The 20,083-nt window shown below is 44.0% G+C and overlaps 2 protein-coding genes across 2 annotated transcripts in view; one reads left to right on the top strand and one right to left on the bottom strand.

Moving 5' to 3' along the window:
- The window catches only part of T265_08143 (hypothetical protein), a gene marked incomplete at both ends in the record, with an annotated part of 48,357 nt that overhangs the window by 20,924 nt on the left and 7,350 nt on the right, over positions 1 to 20,083 (top strand). Inside the window, 4 exons of the mRNA XM_009173863.1 lie at positions 3,254 to 3,359; positions 4,760 to 4,870; positions 6,877 to 7,004; positions 19,529 to 19,598. Coding sequence (XP_009172127.1) covers positions 3,254 to 3,359; positions 4,760 to 4,870; positions 6,877 to 7,004; positions 19,529 to 19,598 — 415 coding nt within the window. The remainder of the gene's footprint in view (positions 1 to 3,253; positions 3,360 to 4,759; positions 4,871 to 6,876; positions 7,005 to 19,528; positions 19,599 to 20,083) is intronic.
- Positions 17,272 to 20,083, bottom strand: part of T265_08142 (hypothetical protein) — a gene marked incomplete at both ends in the record, with an annotated part of 4,527 nt that continues 1,715 nt past the window's right edge. Inside the window, one exon of the mRNA XM_009173862.1 lies at positions 17,272 to 17,439. Coding sequence (XP_009172126.1) covers positions 17,272 to 17,439 — 168 coding nt within the window. The remainder of the gene's footprint in view (positions 17,440 to 20,083) is intronic.

Raw genomic sequence — 20,083 nt, 5'->3', positions numbered from 1 at the left:
GCCCTATTTGGTCCTCTGGGCATCCGGATCCCGGATATGTTGCTTACAGGACCACTTTTCACCAAAACAAGCTGGAGGTAACTGGATTATCACTTCTGAACGGAAAAGCATGCTTCCCTGTTGAGGAATGCTAGTGGGTTGACTGATGAGGATGCGTCGATTTCCTGGTTCACTCGGCGGGAGCTCTTGTTCGTCTGACGTTATGGAATTTCATCAAACTACTTGCAGGACTTGCATTCAGGTCATAGTAACCCAAAGAAAGAACATCTTTACTCAGAAACTTACAATTCTCGGTAAATCAACAACAAAAATGTGGATTCAACGGCGAATAGATCAGTGTTCATAGATGTGAGCAACCAACTCACATCGCCCTTCACCCTCACTTTTGACATTTGGAGTAATTCAAGCAGAAGGATGATCTGTCAATCGTTTACTTCTGCACACAGATGCGAACGCAACACAGTTCGACAGTAGTTGGGTGGAACTAGGGGCGTTTGTGGCTTTGCTCAGTTCATCGACGCGTAAGACTTTAGTTTCCTCAAGTTGACCTAAGGTGANGTTTACTTCTGCACACAGATGCGAACGCAACACAGTTCGACAGTAGTTGGGTGGAACTAGGGGCGTTTGTGGCTTTGCTCAGTTCATCGACGCGTAAGACTTTAGTTTCCTCAAGTTGAACGTAAGGTGAGGAGTAATTTCTACGTATGATCCCTACACGCTTCAGTGGGGTTGCAGCTGATCATTGTGACTGCTAGAAACATCTGTTTTGGAACACATCAAACTACATCAAAAATGGGACGGTGACTGTCAAGTCAAGTAGAACGTGGTAAACATCATTCGTGCAACCACACACAGTGGATTTATGCACATATTGATCCCAGATTTGACCACAGACATCTGGTTTCTTGTCGTGAGAAAACCTTATGTCTAGTTTTCATTTTCCAGAAGTGTAGAATGCGGTAATCACTCTATTTTTAAGGCTCCGCCGTGACACAAAACGCAACTCCATGAACGCTATAAAGCAGTCAGTTTTCGGGATCCCGTTTACAAGATGTCTACCGGTCAAAACGTCCGGCATCCATCCATCTGTTTATCCGCCTGTCTGTCTCAATGCCTGTCTGTTTCTCTCTTTGGTCTGTCTGTCTGCCCGTCCGTCTGTCCGTCTGTCCATCTGATTCGTCAACGCGTCCCATATATACAATTTTGAACTGAACCCTGACACTAAATTGCATAATTTCTTGGCTCAGTTCGTATGGTAAATGACTACCATTTTAGGAGCTGACGTAGGTGTCTATCATTTTTTCACTACTATCCTAAAAACTTTGGTGAGCCCCTGATCCTTAGCGATTGGGACTGAGCGTCCACTGAATCCGCCACATTCTAGAATACCGATGTGGTTTTGGTTTTCTAGCCCTGGATGGAAGTCAATACTTCAGTGTGTTCAACTGATGAGAAGAGATTATATCGTTGAAAACCCGCGACCGATTTACACCCTTCTTGGAGCTCATCAGGTAGAAACAGTTCTAGATTTTCCGTCAACCTTTTAATCTGGTTGAACACTAAACTGTACAATAGTGGTCGAGAGGTCTTCAGCAAACCTGTAGACAGTGTATTTCCTCAAGAATCGTACAAACTGAAACATCAGACGGTCTATATGTGGCACATTCAGTTGAAGAACCCCATAAACGAGAGATTTAGTTGAGTCTCCCATGAGAGCCAAACTGATTTGCAAATAGTCTAATTTGAGTTCAAGTAAGATATTAAGTTGACGGCAACTCGGAATTTGCGCCCACCATATGAGCCCCAAAAAGGGCGAAACCGTTTATGGGCTGCTGAAGCGTTCTCAGCAACCTTGTTAATGGTTTCCTTCATGAAAATATACTGCGATATCTCGAATATCTTACCAACTGAAACACTAAGCGGCCTCTGCGCAGCACATTCAGTTGAACACTCGACTGGGATTCAGTCGGGTCCCCGTGAAAACTAAATCGGTATACAAATGGGCAAATCTGGCGAGTTTATTTATCTGCATATTTATTTGAAACTGTAGAAAATCAAAACTCAGTGGAATAGGACATACTTAGTGCTGCAGATGTTTGGTCGTCTTAAAACCAGTCCATTCAGGTGAAAGACGGGCGTCCATTTAAAAGGAGGATTGCTAGTCTACAAGCCGATTCGGTAACTAGGCCACTTCAGTATCCAGATGACAACGCTGCGTAGAGATAGGGTGTGTGTGTGCAAAAGTGTACATCTTGCTGGTTGATTTGATTACGCGATTTGCTCCTCAAAAGTGTTGTCTTTCGAACAGATGTGATCGTATCCTCAATGCAGAGCAGAACAGTTAGATAGGAACCCCGAAAAATGTCACAGTTTGTCCAAGCTGATAAATGCACGAAAATAGCCCGGTTTTGCTTCCAATCTGATTGAAAAATACCTTGTTGGTATGAAGGTATGCGACTGACACACGGTGAGAATGATGGGTGTTGTACACCGCATCGGAAGTCTCAATTCATTCGCTGTCGTGTTAGCGGTTGTGAGTGATATTCATTTGTGGAGTGTGTATAGTTTGTCTCAATCATACAAAAGCAGCGCCCAAAAAAACAAAAAAATACGAAGCTGAAGAAGTACTTTCGAGATGTCAAGATTGACACCTACAGAGACCCTCATTTCCCCCTCCAGAACAGATGATTTTATGCCTTTTCTGGTGAGTTCTCAAATGGCACACAGTTTTGAGACTCTTTTGAGTTCAAAAGTATTATCTAGCGATGTTGCTATGTGGCTGTTGATGTACCAGCCATTTAGGATTGATCAGAAAAAGATTGATTGAGAACCAATTCAACCATTAAACTGAGGGTTGATGTGATATAGCGATGATCGTTTTTGCCATAGCGAGTGCGTTTTGACAGGATATAGCGAAAAAAATCAGGCGGCTAAACAATGAAACACGTTTATCTTCTTGTCCGGAGTGATCCAGTGACTCGCGTTCCCGCTCATCAGGTGCTTGACTGCGTGGCTTCCCTTACAGACAGCCAGCCAGTCTCTTAAACAGGCGCCAAATCACAAAAAAAGCAAAGAGTTTGTGCCACATTCGAAAACGGGACAAAACGAAGGGTACTGGTGAATTACGCTTGATTTTTACACCGGGCAAACAGATACTGCTGAGTTGAATCCTAAGCGGCCTGACACAGTCACTAACCTTAAAGAAAAATCCAGATTCCCGTGCTGGCTTCCGAAGCCCATCTACCTCGTTCAGCTGTAGCATCCTTTCGGTGCCTAACTGCCATGCTACCAGACGGAAGCACGAGGGCTGGGATACTGCCAGGTTGTCCAAGCCTAGACAGCGAAGGCGAGATGCAGAGGTCGGGTTCGAACCACAGACCTTCTGGTCGCCACCATTGCAGGAGTTCGCCCCTGGTTATGCCAAAAGACAGACTGGCGAACTTCAGTAAAATGGGCTACAAAAATTCATTGGAAATATGTCGCGATTAGAATCAATTATCCAAGTGATCTTCGGATGCCTCAAATGTCAACAAGTGCAATTAAAACGGGTACTTTGTGTGGATATATATCGGAAACCTTTATGCCTGACCAGAGACTTACCTGTTTTTTCTCCAAGAAAGTAAACGAGAATGTAAAATCAGGTATTTCCAAGTTCTGACTAAAGTCTGTGCCATCCCGGGGAGACTCACAGACAGTACCGATGCAAACTGAGATAGCTTCGTATAGCTCGAAGGTTTTCTGCTGGATAGTTATCAGTCCGCTACATCAATACACTGCATAACCGTTCTTCCCGTTTGTACCAGAAAACGATTACGGAAAGCATGTATTCGAGCTGTGAGATCCTGTCAGTCTTTTCATGTCCAACATGGCCGAACATTTTGGTTCAGATGTACACTTCTACAAAAACAAGAAATGTAATCTGAAGTGAAACCCTGTTAGGACAGCAAAAGACAAAACTGATAGTTTCATGCGTTCCCTATCAAACGACCAATCATCGGAAGTCGCGTGAGTTCGGTATCCCTAAAGCAGGGTCTCGTGATTCTTGGCTCTAGAGTGGCCAGTAAATTTATCGGTATTGATTGGCGACACTTTGGTCAAGTCCTGATCCCTACGACCAATCTAATTTTGACTTGACAATCAGAAGCTCAATCGATTGGCTGTGGCGGTCAAGGCGAATGTCAGGTCACGTGAGTTTCAACGAATAGGAGGAAAAGTGAACAGTCATGGCCGAGATGTTTCTTCCAACCAGTGAATAGATGCCGGATTCTTGGCTGTCATGTTAATCTTTGTTCAGACGTAGGAAACCGCATTAACTCTGGCCATCTTAGTAGTCTTGGAGTTGCAAACGAGTGGTATAAAAAATGTAACTTGATCTCAACAGTTTTGCTTCCCCAGAATAAAAGTTCGTAAGCTCCACTATCTGGCTGTGAACTCATAATTCCTCAATGTGTGAAGTCCACTTTAGTACAAAGATTTAAAATTGAAAACAAAGTTTTATTTGCAAACTACTCAACGGATTATTTTCAACCAAGGAGACCTATAACTTAGCGAAAAATATCGACCGGTCTTATAATTGGTTCGCATACCTCATAAAGTGAAATCCGCCCACTGCAGGTGTTTCTGTGTCAAACGTCCAAATAAAACCATATTTATTCGCCACTAAATGACATTTTAGCTGACAGCAATTCATACTTTTGTTATCAGCTTTTATCCCCGATGCGATAGCCGACTTTATCATCTGTCTTCCCGAATTCCTCAGGGATCCGCCTGTACAGCGCTGCTAGTGGCAGTTTTCTCGCGAAAGCTTGAGCTCTCCAAGGCAGAAAAGCACGTGCTTCATTTTATGGAGGCGAATGAGATCACAAAGCGAGTAAGTATGCGCACACGCGACTACACAAACTGTGTTGTTTGGTCGTAGAACTGCCGGATAAGAACGAAGCGACCGCGCGCGCGCGTGAATATATTTATCCTGTTGTTTTGTTGTTTACCCCAATTCTTTCTTTATTTGAACCATCTGGCAGTCCAGAAAAGTGGAACGTTTACTTTGTGATACGCAATGCTGCAAGAATGTACGCATTCCTCCTGAAAACAAACACAGATCGATAAATGTCGACGGAAGGTAGCTCAAGCCCCGCTGGGCGCTTGGGCCCACAAACAAGTGCGCATATGACACAGAACTCAATCAGGGAACAATGCACTTTAGTAGAGGAATCCTAGGACCAAATTATTGACCTCCGTCAATAGCGTCAATAGCGCAAAACGAGAAACCGATGAGCCACCTGGTAAGAGCATAAAGCGGCTACGGTTTCATGGACAAGATAACCTGAAATTGCTGTAGAATAACCCTATCAATGCTGAAAGTTTCAGGCAGTATGTCTGCTTATCATACCACGTACTTGTTAGTCCACTAACTCAGTGGGTTTCAGGCTTTTAGTTTGAGTCCACGACGATGCTTGAATTGATATTTTGTAATCGAGGATAATTGGGCGAGATGGCTCAACTGGTTAGAGCACGAATTTACTGACTGGAAGGTCCGTAGTTCGAACCCGACCACTGCCTCTCGACTTCCTCTGTCTATCTAGGCTTGGGCAACCTGGCAGCCTAGCCCCGTGCTTCCTTCGGGTGGTGTGGTAGCTAAGCACCGGAAGGATGTTACAGCTGAATGATATTTATATTTATATATGTAATCGAGGATAACCCAGATTACCTTTAGTCGGCTAAGAATATTTTGATAACCTCACCCTGTTAGCTCACAACATTGTTTATCGATTCCAACTATTTGGTGACTCTCCCTCGAGTTGACCATAATGTACCAATATCTCAAAGTTGTGTGGAACCCTAGCCTGTTAGAATCGACTCCCATGAAACCTAGTGCATGCTGTTTCTGTTGTCCTGCTTTGTTCACAGTAGGGGCCCGAAACAAATCATAACTGGTTATTTGTCTGAAGAGATCAACTCAGAACACGGCTTGCAGCCGATTCCTCTACGTTAACCTGATGCGCCGTAATAGGGACGAAAGTGCCCATGTGGCAGCATCGGGAGGAAGGAATGGACATCTCTTCGAATGCGAATCCAGGTGATACACACCGAGTGAATTCCACACACCAAGAAAGGGCAATGCTGGAGGGAGGCATAGAAATTCATGACTGCAGCAACCTCTAAATGTCCCGTTATTGATCATTCCGAAACACTTCCTTCCAAGTCTCTCCTGAGATGACGAAGGTGGTGGATTGCACATACATATGACTTGCATCTCTTGTGGAGTGGGGCGGTAGCCTCTGCCATCCTTTTATGCTCCGAATTCGGGTCACGAGTACCCGTTAGTCAGGCCAAGGATAACAGACAAGCCAAACCGTCAAACACTTAGGACTCCAACCATCACTGTTGGTCTAATTAGGTTTGGTAAGAATACGAATCTGGAATTAACTAACTGCATTTTTTGGAAGGACGAATACAGAATAGCCCAGACAAACTATGCCGTGATGACTGAGATTTCCGGACAACAGTCGGTTCGATCTCAAGACCGCAAAGCACAGTACAGTAATTAACTAACTGCATTTTTTGGAAGGACGGATACAGAGTAGTCCAGACAAACTATGCCGTGATGAATTTGAGATTTCCGGACAACAATCGGTTCGATCTCAAGACCGCAAAGTACAGTACATCTCACTGAAGGGAAGCCACCTTACTACTATTTCAGAAAACGTTGTTACAAAAGAGTCGCGCTTTCTAATAATCGCTGTAGTATCTGATTTCAAGTATCGCGCATAGGTTTGGAAAAACAAAACTGTGGGACTTCTGGTACTGGTGTTTCCATAACACAGCTATTACCATAACATGCAAAGTTGAGCTCTATTCAGCCATGTCCTTCCACAGGTAAAGCACTGCGCTGCCAACGTGCTACGTGAGACCTGGTTGCTTTACAAAAATGCCCGACTGATGCCAACAGTCAATCCCAAACGTGTGCGAGTACACCAAAGAAGGTTTTTACAAGCCATTTACAGGTAAGCCTTTTTCAGGAATGTAACAACCTTTGTATTACTGCCGATATCATTCAACCCCGTGTTGTACAGAACTCAACGGGGAAGGAACATTCATAGCATGGGCTGAAATTTCCACCCGGTGGGTTGGAAGCGGTGTTGGAACATCCGTGGAACCGGTTACTAAATCCTAATGTCTTCAGGAGTGCTTGGATATTCAGTAAAACTTTCCACTCGGTCTTATTTAAGATGTTTGATTACTTTTGGTAGCCCTCCCCTACAACGTTGTTGAAACTATCTCTCATCATCCTATGTAAAACAGAGACACTCGTGAAACAATCTGGAAAGACAACTTGAAGAAGATCACAGGTGCCCTTCGTATGACTTTGGGGCTACAGGGAGAACAAGCATCTGCTTGGAAACGTGACCTGTTTGTGAAACCGATATTCACTCTTTGGAAGAAAGAGAAAATTTCCTGTTTTCACTTGTCTTGTGATGTTCCACAACTGAATGTGCTGCACACAGGCCACCTCATGATTCAGCTGGCACGATATTCGAAATGCCGCAGTAGATTTTCATGAAGGAAACTACTCAATCAGTTGTAGAATATCATAAACGAGAGATTCAGTTGGGTCTCTTGTGAAAACCAAATTGATTAGCAAATGAGGTCCTTCATAACTTTTCTTGTGAACATGAATGTAGCATTTTCGACTGAGATACGGTCATTTAAGTGAATTTAATCCATAGTAAAAAGTCCAGAAGCACTATGCAGATGTCGATTCCTTACTGGGAATCGTCAGTAGTACGCATCTCATGGAATCCAAGGGAATTTCGAGCCCGTGACCTTCCAGCTGGTAGTCTAAACACTGGTGGCAAATCAGCGGTGCGATTAACTCACATTTACCGGGATATAACCTCAAATGGATTTCAGTCACGTAATCTACGTCGCGTAGTCACAAGTGCTGACTGACTTCTCGAATGCCGATGTGCCAGATGGAATTTCCACTCTCGAAATCTTTACAAAATTTCCCTCAAATTTCTGGCACTGTGAATTTCGCCGACAATACAGCTGTTGGTAGATCATGGTTGACATTAGCTTGGTATTCATAGCATGGTGCCACGGTTCTCGTGATTGCGTAATTGCCAAATTGGAAGCCTCCTTTTGCAACTATGTCAAATGTGCGGGGCAGCGTTTTGAGTTTCCCACACGTGCACTGACTCCACCGATCGATTTTCTGATTAGTATTTCGAATCCGTTCTGTGGTCGATTACATTACGATCGATCAAGCTATCTGTTGTCACATTAGACGTTTGTCGGACCAGTATGCCACAGAAAACTCAGTTTTGCCGGCTCCAATGTTATGACTGTTTTTTTTTTCAAATTTAATCACCCACATCAAGCTGGCCGTAACTTAGGTTTTTTCTGTTCATTTTATGCCGAGGACCGATCCATCGTCCAATGGGAAGGCAGTGAATAGCTCCGATCCCCTAAGTTTATCGATTGGGATGAGATCATAGTTTTGGAACCAAATAAAAACTGCTTAATGGTAAATATTTAACTCGACCAACAGAAAACAGTATGACCAGTGAGGTGGCAGCAGATTGGTTAAAAAAAAGTGTTACCACTGCAAAAACGGAAACCACTCCACGAGTATAGCACGCAGGGGGAATTGAGCAGAATCGTCATTGCTGAGGGCAGAGTTTAGGTGACAGAACCAAAAACGTACAAGTTTTCTGACCGACCTAACGACTTTGTGTGGATTAATTCCATTCCATTACTACACGCTTCGTATACTGGGTTCCACACATGAATTTCAGCGTAATCAGACACACAGCACCGTAAAAGATCAGCTTGTGAGTCTGGTTTAACTATTTACGTTATCCCAGGATACAGTCTTTTAAAGTAGGTTTTGTCCTTTAAGTGAAGTCAACAGATACTGGAATTCCTAGAAAAACCGCACAGTCCTAACATACTGATTGTGACGAATCGGCAATGCGTGCCTTACAAAAACACAAGTAGTCTCGAACAAACGACTTATTTTTTCGTAAGAAATGTCCCTCTGACGAGTTTCAGTATGAATGACAGCAATATACAAAGTTTATCGGCTTTTCAGCCTATACTGCGCTCAGAATCAACGAAATTCTCATATATCATAACAGTTTCCCATTTGGCCATCAAATTCACCTCCCGTGTGAAGTTGGCTTTCATTTTAAGGCAACATGGCTAGGTTAATTCTCAAGAATCTAAAATCAGTGTACGCGTTTTACGCGGTGTGCAATAAAATACTGAAACATTAAGTTTGAGTTCTAATGTGAAACAATTCCCCACCGATCGTGGGCTGTCGAAGAGTTTTCAGCAACGAGTAGTTTCGTTTCGTTTATGGAAATATACTGCGACATCTCGAATATCGTGCCTGTATGCAGCACATTCAGTTGTAGAATACCATAAACGAGAGATTCAGTTGAGTCTCTCGTGAAGATCAAATTGATTTGCAAATGAGTGTAATTCCCCATCTTGTTGTTCTAAAAGAAAAACTCAGCGAAGCAACTTTTCTTATCAGATAAAGCAAGGTTGTTTTCCTGACGGGAAAACTTGTGACGACACTCGACGTTGCCGAGGTAAACAAACGGGCAGGCAGACAGGATCCAAAATTTTGCTTATCAGCCTTTTGGCAACCCTGTGTTATGAGGATACAAAGCCGGACCTCAGACTTAAACAAAAATAAAAAATAAGCTTGCAGTCCGGCTGGTAAGCAGAAGCGAAGGAAAACAACTGTGCCACTGAGGAGTAAACAGTGTCTTCCTCGGTATCTTCTAGGTTGCATATCCGGTGCACTGTAGTACAACCCAGCAAGCTCCCTTTTTGTTCTTGCTAGGAGAAAGATCACCGGTTCAGCCATTTCGGTGAGAATGCAAGCCGAAACGCTACTCAAAGCGAAGTTGAACAAAAATACCTATCCATCAAAACCCCAAATTGCAACAAAAAATCTGCCCAGTGGGTTTCAAGCGTGTGCCATGCTACCTGACTGGAAAGTCCTGACTGGCGGGTCAGTTGATCGTCACAACCAGAACAGTTACTGGGTCGCCATTCGATGAGTCGGGCATACCAATCACATCGCTCAAGTGTGAACACGTTCAGACGTGAAAATTCGGATGCGTCCAACGTGCGTTGGTGGAGTAGTGGTTGCACGCTCGCCTCGCATGTCAGATGTCCGGGGTTCAAATCCCGGCACGGTCATTGGATATGCACTGCTGATGAGCTTGAAGCTCGAGTCTAGTGCTTCCCTTTGGTGTGGACCCACCGGAATAGTTACGCCAGAACAGGCGGACGGCCGTTCAAACGAGTGGTGTGACCATAAACGGAAATTTAATTCAATATGGAGAGAAACTTAATTCACACAATTTAATTCGCAAGTAAAATAGAATGCGTGACCCTCGAATATGTGAATATTCATGCAACACCCTTGACTTAGATTGCAAAAGCACTGATGAGCACTTTAGCTGCCGGATTGGGCGCGGTAATCAACCGTGTATTGTTGAATATCGTGATCTCCAGGATGACGGCACATGCGTAATCCACACGTAGGCTGGAAATGAGCACTGCTGTGGTGGAACGTATGGTCTGTCAACCCAACGAGAAGTGCCTAGCGAGTCATTCGACAACCATGAGGAAAATCGTGAAATCATCGGTAAAACTTGCTTTTCCAATCGTCAACACCACCATGGTTGTATTGTGGAGGAATTTATCCAAAATGTTTGAGGTACCATTCGGTTCATATATCACTGCTATTTCATGACTATCCAATGCACCAACGTACGGAGGAAGGTCGGTGGTTCGACTGCAGTTCTGACAATTCCACTGCTATCCACCAGGCTGGGGTAACCTGGCTTCTTACCAAACGGGTAGCACAACTGAACGGTTATCATTTTCACATTCACCTGACTCCGGCATCAACAGGGATGATCCCGTCCTAGCACAGTTAGTCTGGTGGGTCTACACCAAAGAAAGGAAGCACTGGACTCTGATATAGTTCTTCTCAGGGCTCATCACCATTGTGTATCCCTTGCGTTACTCGGATTTCGTTTCTGGACGAGCGAAGTGGATACACCAAAACTACTCCACCAGTTGGGGTTTTCCACATTCGACGGAAAAACATGCAAACATGTCTCTCTGCGTGTCTTTTCGTTTCGAACTTTTTTTAAGGCCACTATTTTATTATATTATTCACCCTATTTTTATCGTAAAACACTAAAACAAAATCAGCAATTTCCATATTAACTTTAAGCAGTAAAAGGCAATCGCATCTAGCTTCTGTAACCACTTTCTTAAATTTGTCAATAAAAAATCTAAACTTCACTGGAGCTGTTGAAATAGTTTCGATAAAGGTACACAACTCATGCAATCCCCAGGAAGTAGGACCGGATGTGCCGAGTTCTGCTGATCAGCAAATTTTGGGAAACGAGTTTTCGCGTTTTTTCCCATTAATCTAAGATAACATACACCGTATTCTCGTGGAAGATGGGAGATCGAATTTCCAGCTTTCGGTAGAGGCTGAGGTTAAGACATCGGTCATCGGTTAGACTTCCAGCATGCGTTTATAAGTTCAGATATACTGATGTTCCCGACCTTATTCTGAATTCATGGAAATCATCTGTAATTGACCGTAAACCAAAATCTCCAAAATAACGAGAGCAGTACAAAATAACCTTGAAAGAAATTCAGAAACTACACTCTACTGATAAGCTCGAAGAAAAACGAGTAATGAGCTGCCTGCAGTTTCTGTTACCCCCGAAAATGATTTTTTTCGAAAATATGGCTAACCTGTCATTTCACCAAAATTTATTTCTTCATTAAAAACAACCCACTCCGGGCTTGGAAATTTTACTAATATACTACTTACTACGCTACTACTTATATAAACATCACGTGGAATATTTGTACCCAAAATATTCTGGTGGCCAACTTCTCAGAATAGAAAATCGTCTTACATGTTTCGCGCATCCATCCGGTTAGAATGTCCTGACAGTTGATTCAATCCATCAGTCGACGCATTGAGGAGAACTACTGAAGTGACGAAATACACTCACTTGCAAACAAATTCGGTTTTTCGAGGGACTCACCTGTAACCCAACTGAATATCTCGTTTGTGACGTTTTCAAGCAACCGAATTCGCTGCACCAGACCGCCTCCTACTTCAGTCGCGATTCATGCATATTTGTAATGCACTACTCATAAGGTTGCTGAGAATTCTTCGACAAATGAGTGTAGTTCGCTAATTCCGTGCAGTTTGGTTTCAAGTAGAACATAAAGTTGGCGGAAACTCGGGGATGAACCCCAAGAAGGGCGAAACCGGTCGTGGGCTGTCGATGGATTTTCAGCAACCTTATGAATAATGAACCACTGGAGTAGTTTCTGTGGCCCCACTTATCAGACACGAGCTGTGAAATTTTCAACCGAGACAAATGCTTACACTACTCATGAGCCGTCACAACAGCAAAACTTGAATCCAGTCTTTCACATCTTGATTAAGATTTACAATACATACATAAACGCACACTCTGCAAATTTCACAACTAACGACAACGAATGATTTTTTTATTTTCTCCTCTCTGCCGTGGGGTTGTGTGTTTTGTAACAAGGAAAAACACTTTATTCACTCTCAGTTTTCGGGACCGTTCGTACTTCTTCATCCTCGTTTTTCGATTGCAACAAAATCGTGGATGAATTGCCACACGTCAGGGCTGTTAAACTGATTAGGGAAGCAAATTATGTCAAGCGTTCACGTGGATTGCTAAACCATCTGCTCTTTTCTGGCTGCTCTTCTTCACCTGGTTACCCGAGCAGTCCTAGTACATCCACCCTGTTTTTGTTTGCTTTTTTCGTTCCCGTCAGCTGATTCGTACTTCCCGCTTTTTGAAAAATTCGTTGCAATCGCTCGGCTTTAAGTGTTACCTTGAAAATATTCGTCACGGTTCTATGCAAATCAGTTAATCTGTCCTAAAACAGCGTTAATGGTTCACACAGACAACAACACGTGGACTTTCACAAAAATTCACTGAAGTCACGATGCAATTGCAGAAAGAATGTTTATCAAAACCAGCTGGGAGATTGCATATTTAATGGGCTTTGTGGCGTTGCTATTTTTAGCCGGAGTCCTGCTTACAGATGCACGCAGACCAGAGTGAGTCTATCACGCAATATTTGTGCCAGAAAACGTTCCGATACAGGTCGGGGCAGAGGAAGAGAGAGTATTAGGAAGTGCTGTTTGGGGATGCGACGCTGAAGGACGTTGAAAATGACCGGAAGGCGGGGCCGTTTGACATCATAAGAGGCAAGAAAATTTCTCACTGATTGCGGCAGCCGGCTTGGGCTCTGTTGGTTACGGTTACTCGTAAAAGTCGTGTAAGATCCGAGCGGATTTCACAGGACGATTGAGGCTATTAGATTATACGCAGTCCGTAACCGGTAGTCAATAGGAGCAGACAGACGTGGGGCAGCAGCGGGTATATTGAGAACTGACAGGGACTGGTTCTACAGACAAACGGATTAGTAATAATCAAACGTACAATCAATAATGTCGCAATCAGCAGGAGCGGAAAATAGTCACTGAGGCAATAGGGATCTCTAGAAGCAACAACAGGTAAGCATCACATGATGTACAAACATACATATGGGGGGCAGTCTGACAGGGACCGTCTTTCGGTCAGCGGCGCGACGCGGCAGCTCGTGTCACGTGACAAGTCAGATTACGCGTTTTCGTCCGTTTAAAACAAATTGCGTCAAAGGCTATCTGGTAGGTGCGGTACATGGGTAAGACAAAATAATTAGCCGCTTCGGGCGTCGAGTTGGTGTAGTGGATGGCGCGTTCGCCTGCCGTCCAGAGTTCGATATCCGGTTGGTCCGCCTTTCCGTCGGAGTGGACACTCGAAAAATAGGTGCAATCGAGAGGAACTTGCAAGCAATGACAGGCGGGCAACAAAATATTGACATCAGTTACTGAGGAACAAACAGCCCTTAAGTAGGGATGAAACACGGGGAAAACGTGCAGCAAGGAGACAAAACGGGGTCATAATAAACAGGTGCAAGTAGTCAGATAACAAGGAAATTTACCGCGGTTCACCGCTGATTCACCGGGGGAATCAACAAGTGGCATGAATCGATGTGTCAGCTAGACCCAATAGGGAAGTCGACAGCAGCAGCCCTGAAAATTGTGCGCACGTCTGACACAACAAAATGTGACCACTCAACACCAAGTTGAGGAAACAGTCAACACCTACCCGACAGTCCCTTTCAGAACTACCTTGTTTGATACTCAGTTCTAATCTGATAAGCATTCAACAGTAATAAGTTCCTAGGATGACGGTTTGGTCCAGTTCTCTGCGTGGTGCCTTCATCAGAACTCGGTAGGGGAGATTAATCAGATGACTAGAATAATTTATCTTCTCAGATTTTGGCGAATTTCCGAAAGTAGTAGACATCCAACACAAATACAAGCTTCCTCTATTAATGTAAGGGGACGATTTTCTCTCCCCCCTGTAAGAATGGGGAGAGAATGTTTTCTATTTAGCCGCAAAAATATGTGCCTGATGCGTGCCCGTTCTACGTAGCCCAGTGGCTACTGGTGCGACTAAACCGCTTCAGGGTGAAGACAGCAAACATCTGTGCATACACCCGAAAGGAGGGCGTATGGTCGCCCTCACTGCTGGTGGCCGTTAAATTAAAATGCCCGATGGCGCCAGTAGTGAACCACAGCATATTCCATAGGTGAGTTTTTAAGAATGATGTGGGAAGACGTGACGGGTTGCAGCTGCAACAACCAACTAAACGTGTTGGTTACTCGGGTTCTGCCGATTACTTGTCGGAAAGAAAGTACCTAGAGTGGGGTTCGCCACTTTACAAAATTCAGCAAGAAATTTCAAATTATCCAGTACAAAATCAGCATAATCCCACCTCCGACAGCCGAGACTTCCCAAGTGACTGAAACACACACAGGGTTAACTTTTAAGTCACAAATAATGCCGATCAAATAACTTAGAGTGACCTTTTTGTTGAAATGACTTAGTCTGACGTACTATCTACTTAACCCCGTTGCTAAGCGATGGGAAAAATGAATTACACGTTATCTCAATGGCGTCAGAATTCTGATGGATAGGTAAATTTTACTGCTGGAAAATGCTGAAAATTCACAGCATAAACTTGACAGCGTTGGTATAATATCCGAGTATATGTAGATTAGTATACGGGTAGGATGCTCAGCTGATTTTACCCAATTCAGACCGATGAACGCAGCTGATTGGTCGCCGAAGGTCACCCAATGATTGGATAATGGACAATTCAGTGTTGATCGTTTTTGCCAATAAGTGTTAATCTTTCTGCCAACGTAAAGCCAGCTAGGCGGGATTCAGCTTGGACAATATATCGAGTTCAGTTTGGAAACATTTCTGGAAGCATCCCGTCTGACTTTACCGTGATTTTGCTGCTGGAATTTTTAGAACAAAACAAATCGCTCAAGGCTGCTATCTATTCGGCATATGGCGACCATGCCATCATGACACATGGCTGTGCGGACAGCTGTTTGCGATAAGACTCCAACTGACGAGTAGAGTTTCAAATTTGGATACAACACGAGAGGACGGGAATCTTATCTCAATGCGACAAGGATTTGTGTAGTCCGTATTGGCCGAATGACGGCGATTCAGTGGTCAAGATGGGATCATTGCTTCTAGTCGACATCTCTGATGGCATACTCAGGGTCGGCGTAACGCACTCGCAATTGTTTCGTCTGCTGCGAGTTCGGCCAAATGGACGCATTCGGAGTGGATTCAACCGGATTGACTAAGCGAGCTGCGATCGAGCTAGGCTTCGCACGTTCTCTCACAAGATAACATAAGTTCAGCCAGTCCTTCATGCAATCGCCGAGTCATACGAACCATACAGGGCTCTAGATAGCTCAGTGATCAAGACGCCAACTTACAGAGTGGAAGGTTCGCGGTTCAAACCAAACCTCAGCATCTCAGCTGCTCCTGTCTAGGCTTGAGCAATCCGGCAGTAGCCCAACCCTCGTGTATGCTTCAGTTTACATGGCGACTAAGCAGCGAAAGGGTGCTACAGCTGAAATAATAGTTCGAATAGATCACGCCACAATTGTGAATGTAGGGTTACAGTTAACAGAGGTCAGCGCTGTGGACTAGTAGGTCATCTTTGAGTGTATTTCGCTGAGTTCGTGCAATTTGGTTTCAGTTAGAACATAAGGTTGGCGGAAACTCGGGGACTGTGACTACCTGATGAGCCCTATGAAGGGCGAAACCGGTCGTGGGGTGTCGACGGGTTTTCAGCAATCTTATGAGTAGTACATTACAAAGATATATATGTATCGCGATATCTCGAATATCGTAGCGACTGAAACATGAGGCGGTCTGGTGCAGCACGTTCAGTTGCCTGAGAACATCACAAACGAGAGATTCAGTTGGGTTCCAGGTGAGTCTGTCGAAAAACCAAGTTATTTTGCAGATGAGTGTATTTCGCTGATCCTTGAGCCCTGTTTCAAAGTAGGGGTGATGGCTAAAGTAAGCTAGCATCTGTGTAGCTCTTAGCAGTTTCTTGATGCTGCCATCTGTTTTTTTATTTGATTACTGGGACGACAGATAAAATAAGTGATTCGAAGAAGGCTCTGCTAGTAAGTAGCATATCAGCCTGTCACTTTGGAATCTATTTAATGCACTCCAACGTATCGAGAAGTCGGGGAACGCGCAGTTTTGATTGAACGAACTCAGTAAGCAGCTTGATAGTCAGGGAAGTTGTTCAGGTTGGTGTGGTAGGCCCTGCGCATTACGTCCTCGGAAGCTTCAACGTGTAGTCAATAGTCGTAACCGTTGATGTATGCTTTCCATAGTGGGAAGCTAGCAGACAGTTACGAATAAGGTTTCCGGAACAAGACGGAAACTACAGGAAGGAAGTAGGAAGTATGGTCATCAAAAATCTGACCTTACGTAAGTTGCTTAAGGATGACTCATACGACAGATTCAGTGGATCTCCCGTCAAAACCAAATTGGTGTGCAGATGAGTGTATGACTCGAAGTTCACACAGAACATTGGTTTGACTGAAGTGAAACTCTGAGACTGTGCCTGCCGGATGAGCCCCGATCGGAAACGAACGTAGGCTGTCGAAGAGTTTTCAGCAGCCCCATGAGTAGTGTGTTAAGCCTATACGAAATGAGTTTTTTAAAATTCAAACGAATCTGTTTTTGACCTGATAGAGCATTATTAAGTGGCTAAAATAGCAGTATTGCATTACGAATATACACGTATCGTGATATCCCGAATATCGTAGCGACTGAACCATGAGGCGGCTTGATGCTGCACTTTCATTTGCCTGGAAACCTCACGAACGGGAGATTCAGCTGGGTTCCAGGTGAGTCTCTTGCAAAACCGAATTCGTTTGCAAACGAGGGTATTTCGCTAAAATAGCAGCTTATTTGGCAGAGCTGTTCGCGAACCGAAATTTCCTCGTGTCCAAATGTTTCCGGCCTCTGAAAGACTCGATAATTGGAGAAGCGGGACTGGTGATGTGCCAGCCTAAACCGTCACTGAGGTTGCGGACAAACTGAGCCAGCTAACAGCCCCAACCCGGAGACAACGTCTGCTCGAACACAGTGTTTGTTCCATACAACTGTTTGAAGTCCTCCAAAAGGGACAGCGACCTTGAGTTCTGATGTCCACCTCCTTGTCAGTCGTTTTGTTAGTGTGTTCCCGAATAGTGTGTACTCCGAAAGAATACGCCAGTCTTCCAGAATTTATCCCTCTGTACTTGGTAGTGAGTTATGGGGTGCCTGTCAGAAACAGGCTGTTAGAAAACGACAAAATGAGACAGCACGTGACCACGTGATGCGGTTTTTGGAACTGAATGGTGAGTGGCTCTATATCGTGTGTCGGTGCGATTCGACCACACTACCGATCAGCCGCTCGTGACCGAACAGTTAAGTTCTCAACTACTTACTCGATGATTGTAGGCACGAATCTACCTAGAGATCCATAGAGGGATGTTTTAAACTGTAGAATGACGAAAATGCACGATTATCAGTAAAAAAAATAACACCGGTAAATATTTGGCTTGTTAACAGTTTTCAATTGAACAAGTGGTCAGCCAGGTGAAGACCACATCTCCCGAAAACTCTAAACTGCCTTTATGTACACATTATATTATATACACCGAAGATGAAATTTTAGAGTGCAGGTATTGATCCAAAGTCGGTTAATGACAAGTAGTTTGCTCGGAGTCGCGTGTTATGCTACTTGTAATTAACTGAACGCGAAAACACGCAGAGACCTACTGAGCGCCACTAATCGGCCCCAGAGTGACTGTATATGAATGAGCAACATCAATAACTGTTTTACACCTCATCGTCAATTGCTCTAATTTCCAGTGGGAAACCTTCCTTCCACCCAGATAATTTGACATTGTTTTCTTCAGGGGGCGTCCCTTACGAGGTCATTTGGATGGGAATGGATAATCGGACAATAAACTGGTGATTGGGGAGTACTGTCCCTTGTAATGTGACATTAGAACCTGGCAGGTGTCGACTAGACAGCGGAGCGGATCTCGCTCCGATTGGTGCTCACATAAAAAATGGAAGAAACTTATCTGGGGAGGGCGCTTCCATTACCGTCTGCATTCACTTCCATTCTGTGAACACGGAAGACAGATTGGCAATTGAGCTCAAGAGAGATCATTGATCAAGGGGCGAAGTCACCGACTGCAGGGTCCATGGATTGAACCCAAACTCGAATGCTCCAGCCTGGGCTCCGGTAGCCTGGCTGTATCTCAATCCTTTTCCGTCATTCAGTGACGTAGCATCTAAGCACCGAAAGCGTGTAAGAGCCGAAAAACATCACAAACGAATGATTAAGATGGGTTTCAGGTGAGTCTCCCGCAAAACCAAATTGGTTTTCTAATGAGTGTATTTCGCTAATTTCGTGAAATTTGGATTCCAAAAGAACGCAAATTTGACACAGGGGGTCTGTTTTCTAATGAGTGTATTTCGCTAATTTCGTGGAATTTGGATTCCAAAAGAACGCAAATTTGACAGTAGCAGGGGGTCTGCGACTGCCTGAAAGGCCTGGAGGAGAGCGAAACCGGTTGTGGGCTGTCGAAAAGTTTTCAGCAACATTATGAGTAGTATGGTGCGTCTCAACTGCTATTATTATTATTTAGTATTTGATAAGTGACAAGGAATAACAAGCACAAAGCCCAGTAATACGAATAAGGAAATCTAAAACTTACGAAAATGCTTCTAGTTGTTAACCCTTTCGCAGAAAATCGATAAACAAAGTACTTTTGAAAAAGCGAAATCTTTTGTAGGCTGTTTATAATCTTGCTTCGAGCACAACCCTCTTTTGACGGGCGTAGTTCACAAAGAGGTGAAAACCTATTTCCAAGTGTTCCAAAACCTTCCCGAATTTTTTCATAAGAAAATCCATTTCACAAATTTTGTCGGTTTGTTTCAAAGTTGCAAAAAAACTTGCCGACTCTCCTCTTCCTTCATCCCAGTTTACGGAAGATAAAGGTGAAACAACGGGAAATGCAGGACAAGTCGGACTCATTGGTAGACCTTGCAAAGGTGAGTTTATTGCCAAACGAGCGCGTTTCCATCCAACAGGGTTTTCTAAATTTTTATCACCTCTAGTCACGCTTAGGGGCGACAATATTGCGACGAGAAACGGCTCAGAGAACGTTTTATTTCAAGCAAGGAAGCCAGGTTAAAATGCTTTCTTGAACGCGCAGAAGAAACATCCCACGAATGCCGCTTGCTAGAACGATCTTTTGTGTTCATGTTGCAAAATCCGCAACATTCGACAAACGAAACTTTGTCGATCGAACGTGGTTAGGCGATCAGACGAGGCATTTATAATGTGAACTAACTTCCTCAGCAAGCGTCTTCCCCTACGAAGCCTTTTTCAAGGCGCAGCACTTTTCTGTTGGACCTTGATTGGTCGGGCACGTGACCTTCCGGTTGGGAGTGGTCACGTGTTTGTCGGAGTAGATTACTGGCTTTTTTCCACTTGAAAGGGTCCACTTGCCGGATATGAGTTTCTTATTCATTTA

Source organism: Opisthorchis viverrini (assembly GCF_000715545.1).
Source record: "Opisthorchis viverrini unplaced genomic scaffold opera_v5_204, whole genome shotgun sequence".
Classification (NCBI taxonomy): Eukaryota; Metazoa; Platyhelminthes; class Trematoda; order Opisthorchiida; family Opisthorchiidae; genus Opisthorchis; species Opisthorchis viverrini.
Note: the sequence above shows the minus strand (reverse complement) of the source record. Positions and strands in the feature narration are given on the sequence as shown.